At 35.8% G+C, this 27,465-nt stretch overlaps 1 protein-coding gene across 3 annotated transcripts in view; it reads left to right on the forward strand.

Annotated features, from left to right (window-relative positions):
• ERCC6 (ERCC excision repair 6, chromatin remodeling factor) overlaps nt 1-27,465 on the forward strand; it is a 44,311-nt gene that overhangs the window by 3,239 nt on the left and 13,607 nt on the right. For all 3 annotated transcript variants that reach the window (XM_041461295.1, XM_041461296.1, XM_041461293.1), the window contains 7 exons: nt 526-646; nt 2,587-2,695; nt 4,375-5,101; nt 12,017-12,142; nt 15,903-16,061; nt 20,014-20,149; nt 26,878-27,048. In XM_041461295.1, the coding sequence (XP_041317229.1) occupies nt 526-646; nt 2,587-2,695; nt 4,375-5,101; nt 12,017-12,142; nt 15,903-16,061; nt 20,014-20,149; nt 26,878-27,048 (1,549 nt within the window). The remainder of the gene's footprint in view (nt 1-525; nt 647-2,586; nt 2,696-4,374; nt 5,102-12,016; nt 12,143-15,902; nt 16,062-20,013; nt 20,150-26,877; nt 27,049-27,465) is intronic.

The raw sequence follows: 27,465 nt of genomic DNA on the forward strand, positions 1-27,465 counted from the left end.
GAAGTTTAATGTTGATGTGCTGTTAATTCTTTGAACTAGTCTGTCTCGTAAAATTGCATTTTTGTCCTGTAATCTACTTTTTGCATAAAAGCTAAAAAATACAGGTTTCCTTATATAATGGCATCAAACCATTAAAACCATTTTAGAAAATGAAAACATGGGGTTTCCCATTTAGATTTTTGGGTTGTTTTGTTTACCTTGAATAATGAAAACAACCACTCTTGCTTGTCATCATCAGACTTGTAACTTGAGTATTAATTATTACAGTGGTTGTTCAGTTTAAGTTCTGCTGGAATTTTACTATTAGCAAAATTTAGTTTAAAATTATTTTATGATGTACAACTTTTTAAAGTGTTGATATTTCCAGTGTTGTTTATATATATTGTGCTTATTCAGAACCTTACCTTTAGAGCTTTTTAAGTCTTTTGTTAAATCTCCTGGAATTTTTAAATTGTCAGAATCGAGAGTATGCTTTTTTTCTTTCTAGAATTTACCAGTTCATTGCAATCTTATTATTTTTTTCAGATCATGTACAACATCTCTGAGACATATAAATAAAATTATTGAGGAACTTTCACCTCAAGCTGCTGACAACAAAAATATTAACAGAAAACTAGATTCTGTGAAGCGGCAAAAATATAACAAGGTAATTGCATTACAGTAATTTCCTGTTAGCAATACTGAGTTTGTACTTTGCCTTAAGGTTTGGCTTTTGTTATATAATTCTTAATTATGTAGTTCAGAGTCCATCTAGAATTGCTGTTCCTTTCATTTGAAATGGTTTCATACTAATTTAAAGAATTTAAAGTGCTGAATTTTTTTTTATTCTGTGTTTTGGAGCAAGATATAAAACTGAAGTTCCAATCTCCCATTTCAGAAGATTCATTTGCATTAATTTTATTAAAACCTTCACAGTAGTATGTGGAGAATTGACAGAGCCTTGTTAGGGCATGATTCAGTAGTTTAACTAAATCTCAGGTCTCAGGGTTATTCCTTCCCTGAGTTCTTTTTCTTAACCCTCTTTCATTGTCTGTATCTTGTCAGTACACATAGTTTCTTTCTGTGAGCCCCTTTAACTCATTGATTTGTCAGAAACTGCTGCAGCTTTTTTCTGCCAGAGCAGAGAGTTAGGGAATTGTAGAGCAATCCAGCTGGCATCAGGGTAATGTAGGCAATAGACCTTAGCTGTGAATAGGAAAGAGATTTGAAAAAAGAGAAACTTTACTACTCAGGAATGTAGCACCTTGATCATCTCATTGTCTGCTGGAAGTTCATCCTAATACTTTCTCTAATGATAAACCTGACTGTGAAATTTACTGTCCTTTGCCCTCAGAAGGTCAGTCTTAGGTCATTTGCCACTGACTCATTCACTTGCAGTTTTTTAACCTTGATAACTTCAGAAACCCAGATAATACAATGCTTATCATTTAGCCAGTTAAGAAAGTGATGGGACAGTACAGAGCAGTGGCAAAGGACTAGAAAAAAGTAGCTGGAAGTAGTAGGAAGAAAGGCATTAAACCAAACTGATGACTATTCTGCCTGTTTTGATATTGCTTGAAGAGATTTGCACACGTGTTAGTTGCAGGGGAAGTTCAGACCTCCTTGCAAGTTTCTTGTTAACCGTCTTTGAAGTGAAAGAAAAAAATCTCCTTTTGAAAATGATGAGCCATAAAAGTGGTCCTGATAACCTGAATTTTGCAGTGGATTTGATTTTTGCTGAAGTATGTGCCTTTCTATGTAAGGAAATACTTCCAAAGCATGGAGTTACAAATGTGAAGGTTACATTGCCTGTGTCTTTGTTTTACTGGTTAGAATGTTTTGTTTCACAAAGGAAAGTTAGCAACATCAAGGAATCATACCATCACAACTAGATACACTGTTGAGGATATTACAGTCAGAAAAGAGGCGTAACAGAAGAATTATTAGCTAAGAATGATTTTCATAGCCATAATAAACATAATCTGTAACACTGATCTTTTGAAGTCATTTAACTTTTTATTTTTTGCTGTTAAATTAACCATGACTACTCCTGAACTAACCATATACAAACACCTATCAGGATGTTGGACTGATTTACAATTTCAGTTCCTTTTTTACAAAACATTCCAAAACTTCTGAGATGATGAATAAATCTTAGTAAATATTACAGCTGTTATTTGTGGCTTGGTAGTTATGAACCCAGTCTTGCAATCATGAGCAAATCTCTTGGTGTTCTCTGCATCTCAGCAGTCTGCTTTGATGGACTTCCTTCACTAGAATCATATAAACATATAACATGACCTTAAGAAATGTACATAAAAATGCAGTGTGCACATGAATTTTGTGTGTGTAAACAGCCTGATCTTACTATACACATATGGTAAGATAATCCCACACCCAAAATTGTGTCTCCTTTGAGTTGGAGCCCTACAGTATTATGGTGACACTTTTTTTGCACTTTTTTTCTCAAGTGTGATACTGTAAATATTTGAATATGAGATTGTGCTTTAAAATACTGCAAATATATTGATTTAAGTGTTGTTTAAAAGGTTAACAAATTTATAAAGCGGACTAAAAATTAAATTACTTACATAATTCTTGTTGAAGGAGCAACAGCTGAAGAAGATAAAAGCAAAGCAAAAACGTCTTCAAGGAATACTTGGTTTAACAGACTTTGCTGATGAAGCAAATGAGATTGAATATGAGGAAGATGAAGGTATGTGTAGGAAAAGGCTGAAAGTTCTGTTCTACTTTGTAATGCCTTTTTTTTGTTTGAACTTATTTTGTAAGATTTTTGCCAGTAAGGAAATGAATTTCAGTGGTTGGCTTTCAAAGAGAGTTAAGAATACTTACTCTGTACACCTGCAGATTTGCAAATCTTGGCATATACATGTGGGAAGTTTTAAAAAATGGATGTTAATCTGTGTTCAGCTGTGTAGGGATGGCTGAGGCACATTAGAGTATTGGGCTTAATAAATTGGAAATCCTAACATTTTTTTTTCACAGCTAATTTGATAAAGATGAGTAACATCATGATTGAATTACATTTTATATGCTGGATGCTATCAATCAGCATTTACAAAATTGGTTTTTCTTACTGTTGGGAAGTATCACTAGAAATGGAGGAGGGAAATGCTCTTCTTTTCAGGCTGCAGTGTGATTTTTAAAATTAAAAGTAAGTTTTCTTCCAGAATATATGTTGCCTCAGTGTTTTGCTAGGTGTTCTTTCTCTCTGCTCTCTGCAAACTAAGCTTGGCCACAGTCAACTGTGTATTCTGCAGGACAAGTTTGGGTCCCATTGGTGTCTGTGCATCACCTTTGGTTATGTTGTTATTTGCAGAGGTGAAAAAACTCTTTGTGCTCTTTGACCCTTGCACATGTGGCTGGAGTAGATTCCTGTCTTGTACAGCTCATGCTTCTTTCCTGATTCAACAACACTTAAAGGAGTCAAAGCCTCAGCTAACTTTTCTCAGTAGAAAAGCATCTTAAATCCTATTTTCTTTGGAGGGCTCATGCAGCAAAACTCAGGCATCCAGTGTGTTGAAATGTAACTAAGAAGTGAGTGGAGCCCAACAGAAGAAATGGAGCGGTTCCAGTAGGAAGGGGTGGAGATGGAGAGGTTTTCATGCCTCATGCACTGTCCTTACTCATTAAACATATTATCGATACAGTGCTTTAAAATAGTGCTTTAAATTTAAAGTGCTTTAAATTTAAAACTGTGCAGGCAATCCTCATAGACTTATTTTGAAATTCTGGGTCCTAATAATAGATTTCAGGGCAGAATTCTACTTCAGCTTCCTGTATTCAAGAGCTTTTCTTTCTCTTTGGTTTCTAACACCAGTTACAGTTTGTATATAGTAAGTGCACCTAAAAGTGCTCTTTTATGGCAGAGTGCTGTGCAGCCAATCTGACTTTAAAAGTCATCATCTTCATATTAGTATTGTAGGCTAGGAAGACAGGTTTGGGGTTTTTTGGTTTCATTTTATTGTTTGTTGTTTTCTCATTGGGTTTTTTTGAAGCATATGATAGGACAATCTGTGTTTTGTGAGATTTTTGTCTGTTGTGGTGTGGTAATCAAAATGTCAAATTTCAAGCTTTTGAGTAGGACTGAAATAATAAAATGAATAATAATAAAATCAAAATGGGTAGTGTTGCTACAGATGGGAACACAGTGGTTTCTTGTTTTGAACATGGTGACATGTTGACAATTGACAACACAGGTGGTACATTAGAGTTCATGTATCATTGGGAATTGTAATTTTATGGTAGTTTTTGCTGCTGCCTGTTGTTTCAGAAGTATTTGCATTTTGATAGTATGGGTAACACCCTTGTTCCTGTGCTTTAGCTACACAGAAGGTGTTAAAGGCATGCTGTATGTTCTGACTTTCATTGTAGAACCTGGTCCATCATCCCTTGGCAGTATGCTTATGCCTGCTCAGGAAACAGAGTGGGCAGAGCTCATCCGAACTGGTCAGATGACTCCATTTGGAACTAAAATACCTCAGAAGCCAGAGAGGAAGGCACGACAGTTAAGGCTAAATGAAGCATCTGATTTTGAGAAGTACTTAGCAGACCAGGCTAAATTGTCATTTGAAAGAAAGAAATTATCCCGTCACAAAGGAGCAAAGAAGAAAGCACAAGCCAAAAATGTTCAGTGTGTGGCTCCTGCAGCTGCCACAAAGGAAAAAAGTGGTAAAGCCCTCTCAAAAACAGATAAGCGTTTAAAAAAACACTTGAGAGAGCTTCAGAAGCATGCCCTTCAGATTCATTCAAAGGCCAGAATTCCAAAGGAAGAGAAATATCTTGGGGCCAAGAAGTGCAGGCATGAACAGGAGGATGATAGTGGGGAGTCTGAGTATGTACCTGATGAGGAGCTCTTTGATCCAGAAGCAGCAGAAGAGGAAGAAGAACAGGCATCTTCTCTTGCTGAGAATGATTCTGATTATGAACTTAAGAGTTTATCAAGAAAAAAAAAACATATGGTGAAGAAGGGTTTTAAAGAAGCTGAAAATGATGCTGACTTTGTTCCAAGCTCTGAGGAAGAGGAGCATACACCAGGGAAGCACAAAGTGAAACGATGGAGAGATGATGGAGATGTGGACTATTATAAACAGAGACTAAGGTTAGTCCTAGACATTTTTATTAATAATAATAATAAATTAGTATGTTGAACATGCAAAGGGCAATAGCTATAATAGACTGCTAGGGAGTTGAAGTAAGGGAAATGAGGTAGTCAGAAGGATCATAGATAGCCTTCTAGAAGGATTCAAACGTGGAGCTTAATTACAACAAATTTGCTGTTGAACTTTTCTTGTTATTATAGGTCCATATTTTTTGAATCACCTGTGCTAATCTGTGATTTATGAATTTTGTATTACCTATGTGTTGGTGATCACAGGCATGTTGTCTCTTTTCTGCTATAAGGGTTGAGCTGCATCCAATAAATTTCAGCTTGTTGATGGCATATGTACTTTTAATTAGGTTCCTTTGCTGAATGTCCTTCAGGTAGTTTCATAATCATGGAACTTGAAAACGGCTTCTTTAAAGTGAAAGGAAGAACATGTATTAGGACAGTCAGTGAAGGGTGGTTTATGTAGTGATAAAGCCTAGCACAGAAACTTGATTAATGCTTGGGAAGCTCACATTTTCCACTTCTATGGAAATATAAAATCTTACGGATTTAAATGATGCTGTGTCAGAGAAGGAATCGAGAAGTAGAGGTATAAACACCATCTCTCCTGTGGTGAGAGCCTGGGTTCATGTGGAGGAAGAGGTATCTTCTGGTAACAGAAGTGCTCTCAATTGTAGAAAATCTCATGTGGGAAGAGCCCAACTTCACTTTCACATCCCAGGTTACAAAGGTAGATTAGGAACTGATATAAGGCAATAGGTTTGCAAACCCAGGATGTTGCTTTTCAAAAGTAAGGCATAGTTTATTGCTCTTGAATAGAAATTTTGGCAAGAGGCTAACCTGAACAATGTCCAAAGGGTCAAAAAAATATATTTTCTGTTGGCTGCATTAACAAATCTAATTGTTCTTAATCAGTAAAATATTTACTGGTTTATTGAATAAAACTGTATTCTTCACATTTAAAGTAGACCAATATTAAATCATTTTTAATTCAGTGTTTTCATCAAGAGTAATTTATTTTGATTGAAAGTTTTAATATGACTCACAGTTTAAATTCATTCAAAAACGTTTTTTAATAACGTTAAGATTGTGACAATTTATCCTTAGCAAAGTCATATCATAGACTACATTTCTTTTGGTTACTGAAGTTACAATAAAAGCCTAAATGAATTTTAGAAATATCAATAACTGTAATTGCTACCAAAACACTACATCTCTTAAAAATTTCATAGCTACAGTTATTGTGGCTGTTAAGCTGCAGCTGTCCACATTGATGTTTTTATGCTGACACCCCCAGGTAATCTTCATTATAGGAAATGCCATGAGAAAATAAAATGTAGTGAATTAAGAAACATATTAAGAATGCTGTAGAAATGCTGTCATTTGCTTACATTTATATCTTGTTTCATGTCAGTTTTACTTTTGAATGCAAACGAATGGGTGAGATTATGGTATATTTTACCCGTGAGAGAGGCAGAGGAAGTCCTTCAGGATTACTTTATTCTTCTGAACATCTAGTCTTGTGCTTGGCAATGAATTCAATCCTACACTCTTAGAGACTGAAAATGAGTTTCCTTAACATTAAAACTTTTCAGAGATGGGACTTCAAGAGATTGGTCTGTGTCATGGGGAAACTACATTGATGTTGTTAAAGCAGGATAATTAGCTAACTGCATGACTGCAGAGCATCTCTAGAACAAGAGACTGTTGTCAGAATAGGAGCTGTTGTCTGTAGGAAATGTCAGGCAGGAGAGCAGCCTGTCCTTCTAAAGGTTGCTTCCAGAGGTTGGCCTAGTCACTCAAAGCAAGGTGTGAGCAATGGAACATGAAAAAGTAAAATTTAGTTATGCAGAATCAGCTTAGACTAACCGGAATTTCAGGTTTTTTCCCTTGTGTGGATCTTGCCTTTCTTTAGTTACTGTTACTGGAGCCATGTTGCTGTGTAGATATGCAGATGAACAAAGTCTTCTCTTCTGAAAGGTCAATGCCTAAGGTGAATTCTTAGCTTCACAGAATAATGAACAGTACCAGGGAACATCAGGGTTATGGAGAGTAAGGTAAATAAGATACTGTCATGCACCTGTGGGTAATTCAAATATTCACTGAAAATTAGTGTGTTGTTGTTCCCAGCTATCCATACTGGCTATTACCGGCTGAACCCAGAGGCTTCCTGTACCATCTGTAGGATGATACAGGAATGTCTCAGAGACTTGATCCCCATCAACAGGTATATTACCAACAGTGACCATCTTCATCTAGAAGAGTTCAAAGCTGGAGCTGGTGGGATCAAAACCTGTTCCCTCTGCCCAGTGGAATGCTCAGATGTCGTGGTTTAATCCCAGCCAGCAGCCAGGCCCCACACAGCCCCTCACTCACTCCCCTACCAGGGGAGAATCAGAATGGTGAAAGCTGGAAAACTCCTGTGCTGAGAGAAGGCAAAAGCCACACACACAAGCAAAGAAGAACAGAGAGTTATTTCACTACTTCCCATGGGCAGACAGGTGTTCAGCCATCCCCAGGAGAGCAGGGCCCCATCTCAGACAACTAACTTGGGAAGACAAACTCCGTCACTGCAAACTTCTTTCCCCACTTCTTTCTTCCTTCTTCCTCCCACTTTATGTACTGAACACGATGCCATCTGATCCGGAACAGCCCTTTGGTCAGTTGGGGTCACCTGTCCTGGCTGTCTCCCCCCAGCCTCCTCGCCAGCATGGCAGCACAAAAAGGCCTTGGCTCTGTGTGAGCCCTGCTCAGCAGTGACGACAACATGTCTGTATTATCAGCCCTGTGTGCAGCACAAATCCAAAACACAGCCCCATACCAGCCACTGTGAATAAAATTAACTTGCTTCATCCAAAACCTGCACATCAGGTCATGGCACAGTCAGTTTATTTGAAGACTATGGAAAGGATGAAAATGAACCTGTTTTTCAGCTTCTTTTACCAAGAAGCACAAAACAATAGTAACCTTGAATGCCTATTAAATGTGTAAGAAATAAAACCTTTTTGTTTTTTTTCTCAACAAGAAAACTGCTACTTTTTTTTTATTACTATTCTCAACCTTTGCAGATATGGAAACCACAAAGTATCGAGATTTTGTTTATATTACTTAAAGCTTTCCTTTACGTATATTAAAATGCCAAGCATAAGTATAAAGTAATTTTTTCTGCTTATATGTAGTTAATACATTACATTATTGACATCAGGATGGTGTCAGTGTAAGGTAATAGCTTGGAGTCATAATAAACCTTAGCACTCTTAAGTACATTCTTCCCATAGGCAGTTGTCAGTATGTATCTGCCTGCTGCTTCAAGGAAGGAATTACAAGTCATATTATGGGAGATCAGTGCTGTATTTATGTTTTCTTGTGTATTGTGTGTAGTTTGTTAGGTACAGTTGTTTGACTTCTATTGCTGTCAAGTGCACAGAGGCAAGGCTGGAAAAGCTGCTTCTTTTCTTGTCTCTTAAGTGATATCCAGGCAGTTGAGTAGCAGGAAGTTTTGACTGTCAGCACACAAAGCAGTTGATTCATAAAGAAAAAAATTGTGTTAAATTAAATTGGTTTTCATAGATCAGTTTTCATGTGCTAGCTTTCTTTGATGTATCTGAGTTATCTGAGTTACTGAATCTCTCCGTGTTTCGAAGTGGTAAGTTAAAAAAGGATTAAATACTACCTTTCCTGAAAGATACTTTCTTAAAGCATTCTTACTGCTCTTTAAAGTGACAAAGCCAGGACACAAATGAAGATATATTTTCTCTCACTCACTGAGTACACCTTTCATTCTAAACTCAAGTGTGCAATTGTCTACATCAGTCTTAATTTACTTATGGAGGCTTGTGGTACTAACTGCATGTATTTCATCTGTTAGGACATACCAATTAAATCCACCCATATAGAACATAAAAAGTTAGATCAGAAAAGCAATACTGAATGCGTCAATTTAGCAAATTAGAATAATCTGTAAGGGATTCTTAGCTGTATAAAATATAAAACATATTGTGCTTCACAAATGCAAACTATATTAAATACTCAGCTTGGTTCCTGACTGCATTTTTACAAAAAAAAAAAAAAAAGTGAAATTGTGCTCATTACTGTTTTGGGTGTAGAATTTCTTTCTAGGGTATTGCAATAAGTGTGAAATGGGCTTAGTATCTGAATACATTCTTATATTAAGAAGAAATTTAATTGTATGATATATGGCTTTCATACTTCACTTTCAGGGATAAAATTACGTTTATGTCAGTGACAATGGACAAGATTTCTCAAAAGTCATGCTTCTGTTTTAAAGAGAATTTGGTAATATAGTAAAACCTGTATTTTCTGATTGTTTAGGCCTACTAATGGTGTTTAAGTGATGTGTGTGAGGAATATATTGACCAAATGAGCAGTAAGTTACTGTGTGTTTAAGTCAGAGATGATGACCACTATTTCTCCCTCCAAAGTGTGGCTTCCAGGGAAAGGTACAAGACCAGATTTGCCAACAGACTGGCCTTGTAAATAGTGTTTGTCCTCCCCATGGCTTCAGCCATTTGGATAGTTACACTTTTCTAAGTAAAACAATGATATTTCAGTGTAGACTGTCTTAATGATATATGTTACATTCAGTTCACAGCTTTTCAGAAACTGAATGGCTTCTTCAAACTTTGAAAGTTGTTTGTGATAACAAGCTGTTGCTATTTCTTTAAACCGGTGATTGATGGCTAAAAACCTCTAGACATTAGGCAGAGATGTAGTACTTCAGTGAAGTAACAGAGCAGTAAAAAGGAAATGTAGGGAGGTGAAGTGCCTAAATTCCTGGACAGCTTCGAGTTAATTTGGAGTTTCCTCTTGGTTGTTTCTGGATCACTTTTCCCAATGCACACTAGAGGGCAATCTGCTCCTTCCCAGGGGAGGCTGCCACTCCTGTGCTGGCTGGTGGTGATTTTGTGTTGGAGTACAAAATTAACAGCAAATTCTTGTACAAATTATTGCCCTGCTTGGGTTTAGTATGGATTGTTTACCTACATGTCTCTTTAGAAGCTTTGTAATCTGTAGTTGTTTTGATTTTAGTGTGGTAAGTAGGAATTTCCTTCCTTGGTTTGAGTCCTGTCATAACCCAGTCGGATGAAATAATCAAGTTGTGGCATGTCTCAATTCCAGTAGTGATGCAGTCTGAAGCAATGACTATCAGCATTTGTCGATTTGAATTTCTTTTTCTGGAACTCAGAACAGTAAGACCCTCTGTGCCTGCTAGCATAACATTGTAGCACTGAAGAAGCATAAATGCATTCTTATGCTATGACTCTAGAATGTATCATATCTGCCTGCTAGACTGCAGACCATGAGTGTAATTTTGTAATTTAGCAGACTGCTAGTCTAAGATAGACATTTCCATTCCTGTTAGGATAGGTTTATAAAAGCGGAAAACACTGACACTTCATGTATTTTTAGTAAGTTTTTTTTTACTACTTAGCTGAATTCATGATTTCATGTAATGAAATAAGAAAAATCCTATATAAACATTAGCAAATCAGGAGTTTTAAACAGCAAACTGAATACTTTGTTCATCTGGTTTTCCCCTCCATCATTATTTTTGCTTCTGAAGACATCTTGACTTAAGAAACCAAAATATGCTTCAGTGAAACTGGCTGTCTAAACCTGACCAGCATTCTGTTCTCTTAGTTTTTCAGTGCTTTCATTCTTGGCAGTGATTGGAACTTGTGTGTATTTGGAGATGGTGGTGTTTATTTTCAGTTAATAGAACAATACCAAGTTTGTGACTAGTCCCATAAAGATAGACTTCAAGTATTTTCTCAAAAAGTATTGCTGAAAAGTCCATCTAGAAACCTCACACAATCAGCTTGCTTTCATGAGAAAGAGTGTATGATTGTATTGCTTGGATGTGAAGTGTTGAACTTCCCTGCTCTCTTGCTCCTAACACAAGTGTTCTTAAACAAATCTGCCATATATGCAGAGACCATTAAGTGGATGTTTGCTTTTGCACTGAATTCAGAATAGTAGCTTATGGATGTTTTTAATCTGTTGTGTGCCTTGCCAATTTCTGTCGGGATTTTGTCAGTTTATCCACCGCATTCAGTGTGCCTGCAGTAAATGGCACTTCCAGGAGAGAATTCCAGCAAACCCCAAATTATCAGTGAAGCACTGTTGGTTGAGTAGTACACAGCCAGCTAGAGTACACTTTACCTTTAGAGGCAGATGGGTTTGGGTCACTGAAACAGAAGTTCATAATTTCCTTGGAATGTTGAAGATCTTATGGCACTTTCTCAGCAGTGGGGGAATGATGGGATAGGAAGGTGATTCTCTAAGCTGCCTGGAGTCCAAATAAGTTGAGAATGCAAACCACAAATCACTCTGTAATTCCAAAACCTCATAAAACTCATTCTCTTAATAATGACTGCATTACAGATTTAGAGCGTGTCACCCTGAAGGTGGAGATGTTTCCAACTGAGTCTTCTGTATAAGATTATACACTGCTTCACTTTTCTCTACAGGAAGGAAGTGAAATTTAAGTGTTCGATTAAATTAATAAGATAGCTTTGGGACACCTAAACGTTATCAATATCTTGGTGGAGGGGGAATTAAGGGGAGGGAGATTTAGGAGTTTAAAGTTGCCAGGCTTTTTGGTGCTATTAGCTGTTGATTGCATTATATTAGTATTTTTGTCTATAGAAAATCAGAAAATTGTAACTAGCTATAAAACATGTACCTTTTTTGATATACCTTAATATGTCAGACATTTCAAGCATTTACTTGCATAATTATCTCCTCTGAAGGACTGCTATTTTAAATCATGACATCAGAGCATGTGGTTTTTTTGGGTTTTTTACTTGATCAAAATTCAGTGTCATTTTCGTGCAGAATCTTTTCCATTCTATAATTGAATGTTGATTCCTTGTGTTACTCCAGGAAGTGGCAAAAAGAACGTTTGAAGGATAAAGAACATCAAACAGCTGAGGAACTTTCTGAAGAAAGTGACGTTGAATTTGAAGAGGGTTTTAAAGTACCAGGATTTCTCTTCAAAAAGCTTTTTAAGTACGTATTGTGTACTTTATTTCAATATGATGCCACTGTATGCTGTTGATAATATTAGTAGTAATAGTCATAGTGAGTTCCAGATGACCTTTTACTTCAGTGAATGATGCCTCAGCTTTTGTTTCAATTGTATCAGTAGGATTCTTTCTTTAAAAAAGATTTCAGGATCAAACTTCAAAGAAATAAACTTACTGTGAGCACAAAATGCAGTTATGTGAAGGTGATAACTGGCTGATGTGAGTATTGTAAATGTGTATTAGCTAAACTGTGAATTGAGAAGCTCTCCATTTATTTGTATAAATGCATTCTTTTATTGATATATGCTTGCTCCTAATTCATGTGGAGTGGTAGAATACTTTTACTTTGAAGCACAAGATGATGGTAAGATGTGATAAAAGAAAACAAGAAATATGGTGTTTCTCTGATTGAGTGGAGTGAAATTTTCTACCAGTAGAAATGTGGAGAACTTTTTCTTTAAGTAACTACAGAAAGTCTTTTCAAAGTAACTGTTTGTAATTCATATTATAAAATAATCTTGAACATTTTGCCAGGTAAAATTTAAAAATATAGAGAGTGAATTCTTAATTCCTCTGGTAGATGGAAAACACTCTGCAACTCATTCTTTAGTTATTAATGCTTAATTACAGATTTCAACATTTCTGTTTCAGTTTTTTAAAACATAGTTCCCAGTGATGCTTTCAAGTTCATCTCAAAAAAAAAAAAAAACCAAAAAAAAACAAAAACCAAAAAAAAAAACAAAAAAAACCCACCAAAACTACAAGTTAGCAGCTAACCAGTTAATATTACCCCTAATCTTTCCCTGAAATTTCATGCAGCATAATGGGCTTGAATTCAGTTTTCTTGGCAACATTTCACACAGCGGGAAAATATTCTCTTCTCTTGAAAGCAAACTCTCTTGAAATCTTATTGTAGTAGAAAGCCCTGGTTTATAATGGGTGTGTGTGGTATCCCTTCCAAGAGAACCACTTAGTCTTGACCTCAGAGAAATTATTACTGTTGTCCTGTAGTCCTCAGAAGGAAAGCACTAGCTCTGAAATGGGATTGAATTAATGCCTTGGTTGCTGGGACCATGCAGAGCCAATATGTGGTCTCCAGTTGTTTATGAGAAGGTACTGCACAAGTTTTCATCTTGAGGACGGATGTGTGGTCTGAGCAACCCGAAGGGAGATGAAATAGAGCAGTCACTAAAAATTAATCTTGAAGATGCAAGCCTCACTAATGAAGGGTATCCCTGCAAGCATGAGTCAGTTGGCAAAACTTCTTAAGTGGTTAGAAAGATCAATTGCGATGAATGATTTGTCTGTCTTGTAACTTAAATGCTGAAATCTCCAGTGTAGGAAAGCCCATAGTCAATAGGCATTAAACTGTGGAGTTCTGAGCAAGTTCAGTACAAAACAGGGAAGTATATTGACCTAAGGACATGTATAGCATTTAAGTCATCTTCCTGCATAGTTAAATTCCAAAGAAGTTAGCTCATGCTGGAAATAGGAGACCCTCAAGTTTATTCCTTGGTAAGCCTGTCAAGGTGGACACTCTGTTTCTTCCATGCACACTTGTCTGCTCTGCTAAATATTGATCAGGAGTAACATTGATGCTGCTGTGGAGCAAAATTGAGCAGACCTGCAAACATTGCCTTTTTCCATCTGCACTAGGCCTGCCACTCTAGAAACACTCTATGAAAAATAGAGTTTCATAGAACACTCTATGAAAAATAAAAAAACCTTCATCACTATTTGCTTCCAGTGTGTGATTTCCCTGATAAGTCTGAAACACAGTTTTGTCTCTGCAACAATGCAGCTGAACTCTGGTATCGGCTGTGGTAAATTTTGAAGGATGCATCATAGCATGGTTCCTTGTGTGAAATACAATACAATGCAGCTATTTTGGAAGGCCAGCAGCACTTCTATTTACTTCCAGAATATTTTTGGAATTAAAAAAAAAAAAACGTAAAAATTGGTGCAATAAAATTGTAAGCTTGAAAATAATAATCTTTCCATATAACCACAAAAATGGAGGAGGGTGTGTTCCTTTAACTTTTGAATAGTTACATTGCATGTTTATATGATCATACAAAGACAGCACCTGCATCTTTCATGTCTTTATATAACCACGGAGCAGAATTTTTCACAAGCTTAATTATCTACTGTGAAACTTTCTCAGGATAAGGAATGAGAGGGAGAAATATGTTTATAAATTCATCTAATTTTAAAGCTCTGTATATAATCTTAAAAAATAATACAAATTTATATTAGGAAGTTATTGAATGGTTGTCCTCTGAAGAGACATGCTGAACATTTGTCTGGAGGAGCACCTTCTGACTGGAATTAGGGTTATTTTCAATTCTTTAATGTTTTACAGAAGATGTTTTGTCTTCATAAAATGTAGTAATGATAGCATCTTAATCCAATTATAGCTAATCCTGCAAGCCATTTCATAGTTGTTTTATAGATTACTGCATTTTAAGGTGAATTAATTTCTAATAAAAGGGTTTCTTAAGGGCTTCGTGGCATAATGCTTTTGAGACACTAGCAGATAGTGTGATGTCTGAACCATTAGATGTGTTCTTTGATCATCTTTTTTTTACTACTCAAGCCATTTGTTTGTCTCCATTTAGCATTCTCTAAATCCATACCAAACTCATCACAAATTGATTTTTAATAGTACTTTGTAGACACTAGTGTCATTAGCTGTCAGTAGTCCTAAATATTATTTGTTCAAGAATGGAAACAGGATTTTGAAATGCGCACAAGAAATCACCTAGAATAAATGACCCCTATTTAAAAAAAGTGTTTTGTTCTTTGCTGTGCTCTGCACTTCAGAAATGCATGCCATCAAGAAAATTATCAGTAACCTTTTTCTTCCTGTAAGTTACAAGGCACTGTGGTGCTGAAACATGTTTGATATTTTTTTTATGTGATTTAAAGGTACGGTTTTTCATTTATTTCTTTTGTTTTCAATTTAACCCCCACACATGGTATTGTATTCCTACTGGTCTCACTATTTCATATTGTTATAAAAAGGTATGTCCTAAAGTGATTCCCAGCCCAGCATCTTATCTTCACCTTTTTAGCTTGCTGTCATAAATCTTGCTTTATAGTTTGCTTCTTAAGTGGAATGTATTTTACCTTCTTCCTTGTACGATTTCCAGTGAAGGACTGGGAGTAGACTGCCCTGATGCTCTCACATAATGCTCTGCTGTATCTCCTGCACTGCAATAGTTTCTATTGCTTAGCCTTGGTTTTTTTCTTCATTGAAAGAGACTAAATGTTATTAAATAAATTCATGTTTAAAAAGCATGATTTGGCAGATGTGATCAGTTTTTGTAGTAGAGTATGAAGTCTGTATCCCTTACAAGTCAACCTTTTCCTTTAGTTCAGGAAGTATGTTCCAAATAATATTTTTTACTAGACCCTTTCATCTTGTCTTTTCTGGAAAGATAATGCTTCATAACGAAGTTGCTTTTAGCACTTAAAATATATATGAAATAAAATACCCTCTAATTACAATGACTGTTGGTTTAATTAGAAATGTTTTAGTGTTGCATAAAGAACGAAAGTCACATGTAATGTCTGAATGCATCAAAAATGTATGACCTAGTAAATACAGCACTCATGTAAAACACACATCCAGCATGTTACAGTAACTGGTATGAGAACCTTGCCAAATGATTAATTCATGAGTACTTTCTGTTATGATCTGTATTATCAAACATTTGCCATCTTCTTTTTCCTTGTTTTAGGTATCAGCAGACAGGTGTTAGGTGGCTTTGGGAATTGCACTGCCAGCAGGCAGGAGGAATTCTGGGAGATGAGATGGGATTGGGCAAGACCATTCAGATAATTGCCTTCTTGGCAGGTCTGAGCTACAGCAATATGAGGACTCGTGGTTCAAATTACAGGCAAGTGCTTCTCTGCAGACTGTCAGTCTGTGGAGCTCAATTAATATTTCATCAGATGTATTACTGGTGGAGGAGGGTCCTGTGAATTATTAATGACATTTCAATTACAATATTCCTTTAATTCTTTTAGTGGGGGACATCAAAGGAAAAATTTTACGAGACAATGGAGCTGTAGGGCAGGAAAAATTAAACATGTAACACTTTTAATGAATTCCAGGCATTGATGCTTCATTTTGCAGATGAGCCACGCTAGATATTTTGGGTCAATACAGTGTCTAAGGTTACCTTCCACAAATGGATTGTTTACAAACTCAATTACATTAATATCAATAGTTTACACAATATGGAATTTTAAATTAGATGTAATACCTTTTGTTCCATTTATTAAATTTTACATTAAAATATTTGTTCTGGCAAGCCACCAGGTAAATGTTTTACAGGAAGTAGCAAGCTGATTTGCAGTGAAAGTTAGCGTTTCTGACGGGCAGGGAATTATCCATGCCAAAAATTAGTAGTAAGAGTAAAACCAGTAGCTTATGCAGAGGAATTTCCATCTGCTTTTTGTTTTTTTGTTGTTGCTGCTTTTCAAAACATATGCTAGTATGACTGGTGTTTCTTATAAGGTATTTTATGTTTTTTTGTTACTGAACAATGCTTTAAAATTTCTTCCTCATAGGTGGAATTACTGTCAAGATATTTGTTTGTGTCTTCAGATTTGCAAACGCACAGTAGTAGTAGTACCTGATTTTTTTACTTCTGTTGGCCTGTTTACCTGCTGTAAATAGCTACAGGAAATTTGGCGACTATCAGTAGTACTGTACTAAACAAAAATAATTACCTTTATATAGAGGTACATTTAAATTATGTTTAGCTTGTATATTAATTGTAAAATAATGCTTTAAAGAGAAAATATTCCTGTTTTCTCTCTGGTTGCTTCCTACTATGGTCTTAATATAAAAATAAACTCCACAGGTCCTTCACTCAGGCCAGCAGAAAGATTTACTTTAATATGGCTGCCTAGTTAAGGATGCTATTGTACAGATTAGTTTATATTCCCTACCCCACTTAGTAGACCACTGAGTTGATGGAAATCCTTCAGGGACATCTCTTGACACTGTTAAATAGTGCAAAACCACGGCAAAAGTTTGAAGAGGCCAAAATCGATTTGCCCACCCAACACATTATCTTACATGCAGTGCTCTTTCTGTGTGTAAGACAATGTGTTGAGTTTCATGTTTTGGCTGGTGCATGTCATTGAGTTCAACATGACAGTAATTCCATGGGAGGAGACAAGGTTTAATATATTGGTGACGCTTGCTCTGATTTTATGTGTGTGATGTTGTAAGGCAGACAGTCTAAACAATTTCATCTTTCATAGTCCAGTGTTTTCCTCCCCCTGGGCTGAGAAGGCAGCAATACTGATGACCAGTAGTACTGGTTAACTTGTTTCTACTTGAAAGAGTGTAGTCTGATAGGCAGGAGACTTCCTGGGCAGCCTCTGCAAAGCCAGCACTAAGAGGGGACAAAGCTGTGTGGTCAGCACTGTGGAAACCCACTAGCTTGGGTTTCCTTGCCTTGGTGTGTAACAAAAACCTTTTGCTACAGACTTGCCTTCATTTATTTGAAACATCAGATGAGAAACTGACAGAAAGTTTATACACTGATTATTTACCCATCTGTGCTCTTCAGGATACTGAGACATAAACATAAACAGCTCAATCTCTACTCGAGTGGCAGAGATTAATTTCCATGGTGCTTAGGTAAATAAAAATCCATTGCCCCAGAAAAAGTGTGTTGATCTTGCTGCCCCATTCTCTTTTTTTCCGCTAGGGTTTAGTTATTGTTTCAGCTTGAAAACATGATTTGTCAGTCCTTGGCAACATTTGGTTATAATGAAACATGTTTTCCTGTGCTAACTTTTTGTGTGTTTAAATATTATAAATATAGCATGAGTACAGTTTGCTTTTTCTTAGTAGTAAGTTGCAGGAATTGGAACTTACGTGCAGTTCCAGTTGCATCCAATTAAATAACAACAAATAAAGGATTCTTGTGAATTTGGGCTTTATAAACCAGAAGCAACAGCAGAAAGAGATTTGGATATATTGACTAAATATGACATTGACCATAAGCTATTAGTAAAATGCAGCTGTGAAAAAGGGACAGAATACAATATGGCAATATATTTGGAGCAGGAACAGGGTAATATTATTATCTTGGTACAAGGCAGTAGTAAAACTTTGGTCTTGAATGTTTTAAGTGTCACCTTTGTTCAAGGAAAGCAAATATAAATTGGATAGGCAGCAGAGCAGATCTTGCAGTGTTGCAGTGATTACGAGAATGAAGGATGCCTCCTAAGTGTAGCAAGCAGAAGTATATGATTTGTTTTGTTTTGTGGAACAGCTTAGACTGGAAGAAGCTAGATGACTCTTTTATATAAATAAATAAAAGCTCTCAGGAGAATAATAAAATGTTGGCTAGTGGAAAGTGGGTAGAGTCAGACTAGACACAGAAGAGTTTTCACACAGTCAAGTAGAGAGGGAGTGGAGTGTCTGAAAATTGATCCAAGGAGGTGTGAACTCTTTGTGTAAGCTGAGGGGGGGAAACAAATCTGGATAAACCTTACATGTGAGCTTGTGTGAATACAGACTAGGGGAATAAACAGATGTATTTTGTTACTGCCCATGAAGAGTGAGAAGCTAGTATGTTCTGGGAAAGTTGTCTTTTTTGCTGTAGGTATTTTTAAGAGCAGCAGCAGTGATTATTTAGATCCATAGCAGAGCTGAAGTTATTCTTCATCTCTCCAAGTTCTTACTTCCTTTTGGATTGCATGGAGTTTTTTAATTAGACCATATAAGCTTGTGTTACAGTATTTGTTCATAATAAGCAATGTCCAGGTTGTTGTTCTGCATATGTATAAGCTTTTAATAAAGAATATTATTTCTTCATGTCAGCAGTTTCTGAAGATGTTAAAGGGTTTGGGATTTTTTTTAAGCAGGGTGTTGCTGGTGTCTGAGAAATCCTTTATTGCTATCAGTGTGTGATCTTGAATGTATACTGTGACCTTTGCATTGTTTGTTTAGTGTCACTTGGATAATACATAGACACAGATCAGTGTATGATAACTGAAGCTATTACTTTGTTTGCAGAGTAATTTTTTTCCATTTTTTAAAGAGCAAATATATTTGAAAAATAACTGCTAGTAACCACTACTTAATATATTTCTTATAGGATTGTTGGTATTTATTTGTGGCAGTAGTATTTTTTTTATTTGGCTGGTGTGCAAGGGATTGTTCCCTTCTTAACCTTAAGAGCAGCTCTGAACTTCATATACAGAAAGACTTTGTTTCAGACCTCTCTAGTAATTCTCAGAAACAGCAATATAATTACGAATAAGAAACTTATGAGACAGTTTGAGCCAAGCTCAGATCTCAACATCCAGGGATGATATAGTCTGCCACTTTAGAGTCCTTGTCTTATCAATAAACTGTGGTGATGAGAGTAGAGTATATTACCAACATGAAGCAGAGCACCTGTGTGTAAGTTCATTTGTGAGACTCTAGCTACACATTCTGTATAATAGAAGTAATAAAATAATTGCTTGTTAATGATTTCTTTTCACTTATAGAAACAGCAGTCACTAAAACCTGATTTGTAATATCAAAGGAGGAAGTTCCCTTATGCCTTATTGTTTGGAGCTTTTCTGTTCCTGTTTAGCTTGATAGATGCATCCATTAACTGTTCAATGAGTGGATTCTTTTAGCAGTGCCCTCTTCATCTTCCTTTAAAAAACAGACTTCCAGGAAAACAAATTGCCAATTAATTTCCATAGCTCTCATATTCCACTTAAACTGTAAAGTATGTCATTTTAATATGTGTGTATTTTAATGAGCCACTTAATTCAGATTATTTATTTCACATTAAGGGTTTTTTTTCCTTAAATACTCTATTTTAGGTACCAGGGATTGGGTCCAACAGTGATTGTTTGTCCAGCTACTGTGTTGCATCAGTGGGTAAAAGAATTCCACACTTGGTGGCCTCCATTTAGAGTTGCTGTGCTCCATGAAACTGGTTCTTATACAAAGAGTAAGGTAATGATTGACATTTGTTTTGTAATTCTTGAGATCTTTCTTTTTTTGTCACTAGCAAAAAAAAATCCCCTGTTGCTTAATTGCTTAATGCTTCTGTATAGGAAAGGGCTTCTTGTGCCCTTTCTCTGAATGTATTAAAAGAACAGAAAGTTCATTGTCTTGTATAGATTTCGTTGTAAACTGGACTAAAACAGGGCTGACATAGAATACCTGTTTATTATAATGAAGACTTGTATTCCCTGAACAAATTAAGCATAGTAACAGGTTTCTTGCTTGAGTTTTCCTTGTGCTGTAGTCCATGCTAGGAGTTTGAGTAGACTGCTGGTCTGTAGACCAGATAAATGCTTGTAGCACTCGTGAATTCTCTTCTTGCATTTCTTTGCATCACTATGTCATTGATCTGATATCTAATGTATGTTTTGCGTACGTGGGTAATTTCTCTTCAGTTGGCTGCTGTCAGTTGGTATCATTCAGTCTCATTTTCTTTAATGACAGAGTAACTTTGTTAGTTTACATTGTTTCAAGCAGTGCCCTTTCTGTCTTTCAGTTTTCTTTGACAGTCTCTTCATATGCATGTTCTTAGTCTGTTTCTTAAGTTGGAAAGCCTGACTTGTCTGAAGTTTGAAACTTTAGTACCTTGCAGGAGCAAAACATGGAAAACTTAGATTTTCATTTTCCCCATCATATTTCAGATGTTTAAATGAGTTTTCAGGATTCAGCAAAGCATTTTTAAATTTCTCTTTAAATATTTATTGAATTTCTTGTAATAACATTAAGATTATGTGGTGCTTAATTGCACTTGATTAAACGTATTCTGAAGTAATTGATGCAGTTACAGTACATAGCAAAAAAGGAGTAGCACACTCTAATGTGCTAATAGCTTCCTGTTGTTCAATTAACTTGGTGTGTTTTCAAGCCCTAAAAGTCTGTTGACCTCAATAACACGGTCATATGTCTTCCTAAATTAAATCATGTGTGCTTATTTTGGGCTTTCTTAATTAATGGGCTTGACAAACTGACTCACATTTTTCCATCTGCAGGAATAGTCAAGTTTTCAAGATTTCACCTTCCCACTGTCAGCCTTCAAATGCATATTCAACAACTTAAAATTAAAGATGTAAGCACTTCTGAGCAGATTTAGAGAACTGAATCTAATGCCTCATCTTCTAAGAGCTGCAACAGTGCTTTCAACAGGTGTCACTGATAAGGTCTTAACCACGTGCACGTTTTTTTTCCTAGATGCCTCTTAATCAGAGAAGAACAAGCTAAAGTAAGGAAAAAGAAAAAACAACTTTCCCATTTTACTTCCCCTTATACCTGCAGTAAAAGTTTGCTATTAATAAATTAGCATATGTAACACTTGTACACTGAAAATGCATCACATGAAATACAGGACAGGTGATTTACTCCTGCCTAGAGTTTCTTTTCAAAATACATTATGAAAACTTTAGTTCTGATCTTACAACAATTCCATCTGCTGATAATCTATGGCATTGCAGAAGACCACTTTGGCATATCTTAACTTTGTAATGCTCATGCAGGGACCGTTCTACCCTTAAGCTCTGGCATAAGACATAAAAGAATAAGTAAGTTAAATAAATATAAAAAGAGAGCTTATACTGCATAAGTTCTTTGAGGTTAATTTTACTTAGCCAAAAGCCCTGTTCACCTGTAGTCTCAGTGTGGCACAGGCTTGTTTGGAATTAACAGACAGTTCCAGGATTCACCTGTTCTATTTGTGTATCCTAGTTTATCACAAAGTAAATGAGAAGAGTTTTGTGTTGGACAGCTCCAGGAGAGGATTGGGGAACTGAAGTTTGTTATCAGCTTTGGAGTGAGAAAGGTCATTTCAGCCTCTGAAGAGGCAACAATTTTCTGAACCAGTGGAGGAACATTGTTGTCCTCCAGACTAAATGGATGACAGACAGTGAAGATCTTAATGGATTTTGAGGACTACCTTGTCCTGTAGTGGTTGGCCAGCAGGTTGTGGTAAAACCCAGTATTGCAGCTTGTTGTCTACAAGTCTATAAAAGAGGCATAGGTGATTTCTAAGGACAAAGATTAATTGTAAAACTATTGGATGAGAATTTCGGAGAAAAAGGGTTAAGCAATGACAGATGTCCCATAAGGCAAGACAGTATTTCGTAACAGAAACACACAACAGCTGAAGTTTCATTTGATAAAATTTAAGTTGATGTTTTAGGTGAGATAGGTGTATGTAATTTTCCCATAACATTGTCAGGAATCCTGAAATCTTAGCAAATACTAAATCTTCCAACATTGTTGAAATCATATGGTTTTATTAATAGGTGTTTTCTGGTGTACCTTCTAAGATGCACAAGCATTGGTGCAAGAGCCTGTCTCCCAGCTCTTCCAAGGTGCCCACAGAAGTATTTCACTTGGCAGTGAAGAGTAGGGAAGACATCTGTTCTGATTATTTCATCATAAATTGATTCTAGGCAATACTTCCCACAGCTGTTCAGTTAGTGACACTTCTTTGGTGTTACAAAGGGACTTTGAGCAACGTGGTAAGTGAAAGGCTCTCCGATTTTTACCTTTTTACCAGTCTGTTTTGGTTTTCTTTGCAAGCAGTTACAGGATTTTCACAATAATAGTATGAAATAACAGCCTGAATTGTGAGCACCAGATTGGCTGCAAATCTTGTCAGCCTGTTTCAGCTCAGTCATTGAGACATCTCACTGCTATAATATTTGTGGGGTTTTTAGCATATGCAAAGCTTCAAAAGAGACACTCGTTACTCTTTTTCTAAGATAACAATGGTAGAAACTTTTGACAGTAAAGAAGGGAAGTATAAATTTCCCATTTCACCCCTTGGACTATGGCTAAAGGTCTTCAGCTATCTATAAGGGAAGGCAGATTGGCATTTTAGAAGATGAAAGGAAGACACAGAAGCAAGTTGGGGGATTCCAAGAATTTTGAGCTTGTTTAAGGTATTTGGATGAAATATAAAACTTGCTCTTTTTAAAAATTATTTGTGATTACAGAAGATTGTTTAGCTCTTCTAGGATGATAAATTTGCTTAAGTTGGAGCAGTAGGTGGAACCAGATTTAAGTAATATTCTTCTCCTATGAAGTCAGCTTTCAGTTTGAACAAGATATAGCATTTGTAGCTAAGTGTCCTGAGGTGCTGTCTTATGCTATGAAGCTCCTACTGTGGTTTACACTCAAATCTGATCTGTAAACATCGAGTGCTCTAAGACCTCTAGGCCGGAAAGAAAAAAGAAGTTAATCTAATGTAGTGTATCACAAGTGCTTTTTATTTATGGTATAGAGCAGAAGGTAAGGAGAAAAAACTTTAATAGTGTTGGAAAAAAGCCTTCTGAGCAGAAGCTTGTCCTGTTGTTTTAAAACTTCTGTTGGCACGTGGGCCACGTGGGCGTTTGTAAATCACAGAATGTAAGAGGCAACATGAACTTTGATTATCTTGTTTAACATGTGATGTATGGAAGGAGGCTGTATTTTTTAATTGCAAGGCTGAACTTTTAATTTCTTAATCTTTAGAAGATGTATCACTGAAATTAACAATTTCTTCTGATGTTAGTCACATACTGTTTGTAAATGTGTAACTTTGCATTCCCTTATTCTGGTCAAATGCAGGACGCACAATGCAGCCCTAGAAAAGTAATTGTCAAGTTCATGATACTTGCAGCTGTGAAACCATCTACTTGAAGATGACTTGACACATCGAAATTTTTAGACCTTCTAGCCTCACAGTAGAGTACATAATCTACATGTAAAAAAGTCAATTTCAGAGGTTACAGTTACTGGCATGATTGTATATGGAACCTGTGTTTTAGCCAAAGGCTCTATTTCTGAGTTAAGGACCAAACTCAGATGAAATTAGTATCATGCTCCAAGAAGTAGCATTCTTGTTAAATATGTAATAAGTGTTTTAGCTCTTTTTATTGCAACTTTTACATTATTAAACATTATAATGTGTTCTTTTGAAGCCTCTTCGTGGTGCCACTTAGGTTTTTTGTTGGGGCAGGGAAATAATAAAGAGGTTTTATATGTTGAATTTATGGATCCCCAGGCCTAATGGTTGGTTATGAAATGGTGATGAGCCTGGTGAAGAATGCACTTTTGATTCACAAATGATATATGGTTGGATAAGTGACTAGATACTATCTCTGACTTCACGCTTGCCTCAAAAATATCTGAACGTTTAGTGAGTTTTGTAGTTATCACTGGTGTATGTCTTTAAGTTCAGTTTTAACATACACATTTCTGCCTAAGAAAATTATCACTTCTAATACACAATACATAAGAGTTCAGATTTCAGGTCCTCTTAAATATTTTTTAAAGGCTATTAAAAAAAAAATAAAAAAGAAATCTTATTCCTGTAAGCATCAGTCCAAAAAATTGTCCTGTTTTTGTACCTTCAGAAACAAAATTGTAGGTACATTGAGGTACCAAGAGGGAAAAAAGCATTTGCTTAGAGACATGTCCTTAGAATAAATCATGAACCTTTTAGCTGTAAGAAATAGTGCTTGCCAAAATTCATCCAGTCTTTGCACATCTCATGTGCTTCAGTGAAGACCAGGCAACACCATCATCTTATCACCCAAGGTTGGGAGAAAATACTGTCTCTGAACTGTAAAGGCCTTAAGTACTGTGCTGAACAAAAATGCAAGTTCATAATGACTCAGTGTACTCACATGTTCCTCTATTAATTAGCATCAGATAAAGGCCAGAGTGCAGAATTTAAAAATTAGGTAACTGCTGTGTAATCTGGCATTAGTAGGATTTTTCTCTCTCAAACACACTTTTTTTAACTTAGTGTAACAGTGCATGAAATATTTCATTGAAGTGTCTTTCCAGAGAAAAAATAAAATTTAGACATGCCTTAATCTAACTAAACAAAAACCCTGTGGATTAAAGAAAAAAATATATATAATATAGATATATTAAAAATATATATAATATATGTACTTTATATTTTAATATATTTTATACACAAAATATTGTAAAGTAGCTTAAATTATAAAATACCACACCCTCAAGAGTCAAGATCTGTTAGCATGTTTTGAAATATTTAGAACTATTCCAAGAACTGCACTTAAAGTGAAGGCAACCTTGAAAAGGTACCCAGTGCAGTAAAATGAGACTTAGTAAATGTTGTAGTGTGAGTTGATAAAATTGTGCTGTTCTGTTTCTTCATTGTCAGCACAAATCCTTGTTTATTAAAAATTTAGCTTGAAGGAAACTTTAATTAATTACAGGTTCAGTAAATCCTGACTAGGATTCTGCCTTGGTGTGTTTACAATGAATGGCCTTCATGTGCCTGTGTTTCACTTCTGTTCTCCCTGCTACCTGACAGCGTGATTTATGGCTGTTGTTTTCTACGAGTCCACTGTTTGCCCTCTAGGAGGGATTGGTCTCTTGAGCCTCCATAATAACAGCAGCACTTTCACAAAACATCTTTTAATGACAAGAGCGTAGCATTCTGTAAGTCAGGCTAATTGCAGACATACCCTATTAATTGCAAAAATTAGGAGAGGTTACATATTTTACAAGCTTTTAATTTTAAATCACCTGAGATGATTTGTCTTAAGTGTTTGGGTAGTGATGTCTACAATATTCTATGACAGACCATAGCTGAGACTTGAGAAGAGTTGCAAACTATGGATAATGTACCAGGTAGAATTAAGCTTTGGATGTCCACACCTGCAGAGAAATCCTACACTGTCTGTAATACAAATTATTCTAAAGATTACATATTCTCTTGAGACTCATGATACCAACATTAAATAATGTGTTGTGGTTTTATCAGGAGATGATAATCAGAAAGCAGATATTCTTGAACAGTTAAACTCAAAAGAGTATTTTGAATCTTGGGGTGTGTGTGAGCAAGTAATTTTACAGTAAAAGGTCATGGATATTGACACCATGTGAGTTTTTTACATGGGTTTTTCCCTTTTGTTTGGCTTTTAATTGTTTTTTGCGGGTTGTGTTTTAATTAAAGGCATTTCTAGTAATAAGGGATTTGTCTTTACTTTAGCAAATTTAGTGGTGGTTGTATTTTCTGCTTTTCCCTTCTCATCATCTGCTATTTAAGTCTTCTAGATTTATACATGGAGGATAAATGCAATAAAGATGAGTCCTGAACGCTGTCAAAAATTATATGGACTGTCCCTGCCCTACATAACTTGCAGCTATAAAGGCTAGTAAAAACTTGGGAAAGGGTTAAAGCTTACAAGAGAAGCACAAAATTTGAAGATTGGTAGCAACTATGTTAATCCTGTAATGAGAAAGGTTAGACAGAAATTAGGATCAAACAAATAGATTTTTGTATTTGTTTTTCAGTATTCTACTTGTTTAATTTTCCTCTAACATTCTTGCTTGCAGTACACAAAGCTGGGTTTGTGAAGAATATAGGAGAACTTGAAGAAACCCATTACCTTAATCAAATCCAATGTTTGTTTTTTCAGACATTGCCTTTAAAAAATTGAAAATAAAAAACACTGTTTCCTTCCAGGCTTTTGGTAAATTCTGATTTGCTATAACACAGTATTCAAGTGCTTCATTCTTTCACAGATGAGCTAAGAATCATATAAATCAAAATCTTGCATATACTTATTTTCTTTGCAAAATAAATTATAGATCTGCTTTTATAATATTTTTTGTACATACCTTGGATAGCAAATCTCTGTGTGTGTAGGTCTGAGGATTCTGTCCCACTGACAACATGCACCTTTTGTTTTTAGGTGAAACTAATTCAGGAAATTGCTTCATGCCATGGAATTTTAATTACATCTTACTCGTACATTCGTCTGATGCAGGACAACATCCACACGTATGATTGGCATTATGTCATTCTGGATGAGGGTCACAAAATCCGAAATCCAAATGCTGCAGTCACACTTGCATGCAAGCAGGTACTTTATAAAAAATAAATTTAAGTGCTCTGGAGGGAGGTTCCAATATCTAATAGCCTAAAAATATATGTTTGATCATTAATAAAGAATAAAAGCATACATCACAATGGTCTTTATTTGACTATTTAACTTACTTAACATTTTTAATGAATTTACATGGCTAAATTTACACAAGTGTGGTAGAGGAAAAAAAAATATAAATTTTAAATTGCATAATAATTTACCAGTACTGGTAAGTGTCAGATTGCTGGTGTGAATTTTCTGCTAACAGTTTATGAACAGTGTATTGCAGAAATCTGTTTTTTCATGAGTGTGAGGCCACATATTTGACATGAGTATTTATTGATGGTGAAGTTGAATATCCTCTGAGGTAGGAGGCAGGATACACCAGGAACCATGAAAATAACTTTCTTTTGG

Source organism: Pyrgilauda ruficollis, unplaced genomic scaffold (genome assembly GCF_017590135.1).
Source record: "Pyrgilauda ruficollis isolate IOZ18807 unplaced genomic scaffold, ASM1759013v1 scaffold15, whole genome shotgun sequence".
Classification (NCBI taxonomy): Eukaryota; Metazoa; Chordata; class Aves; order Passeriformes; family Passeridae; genus Pyrgilauda; species Pyrgilauda ruficollis.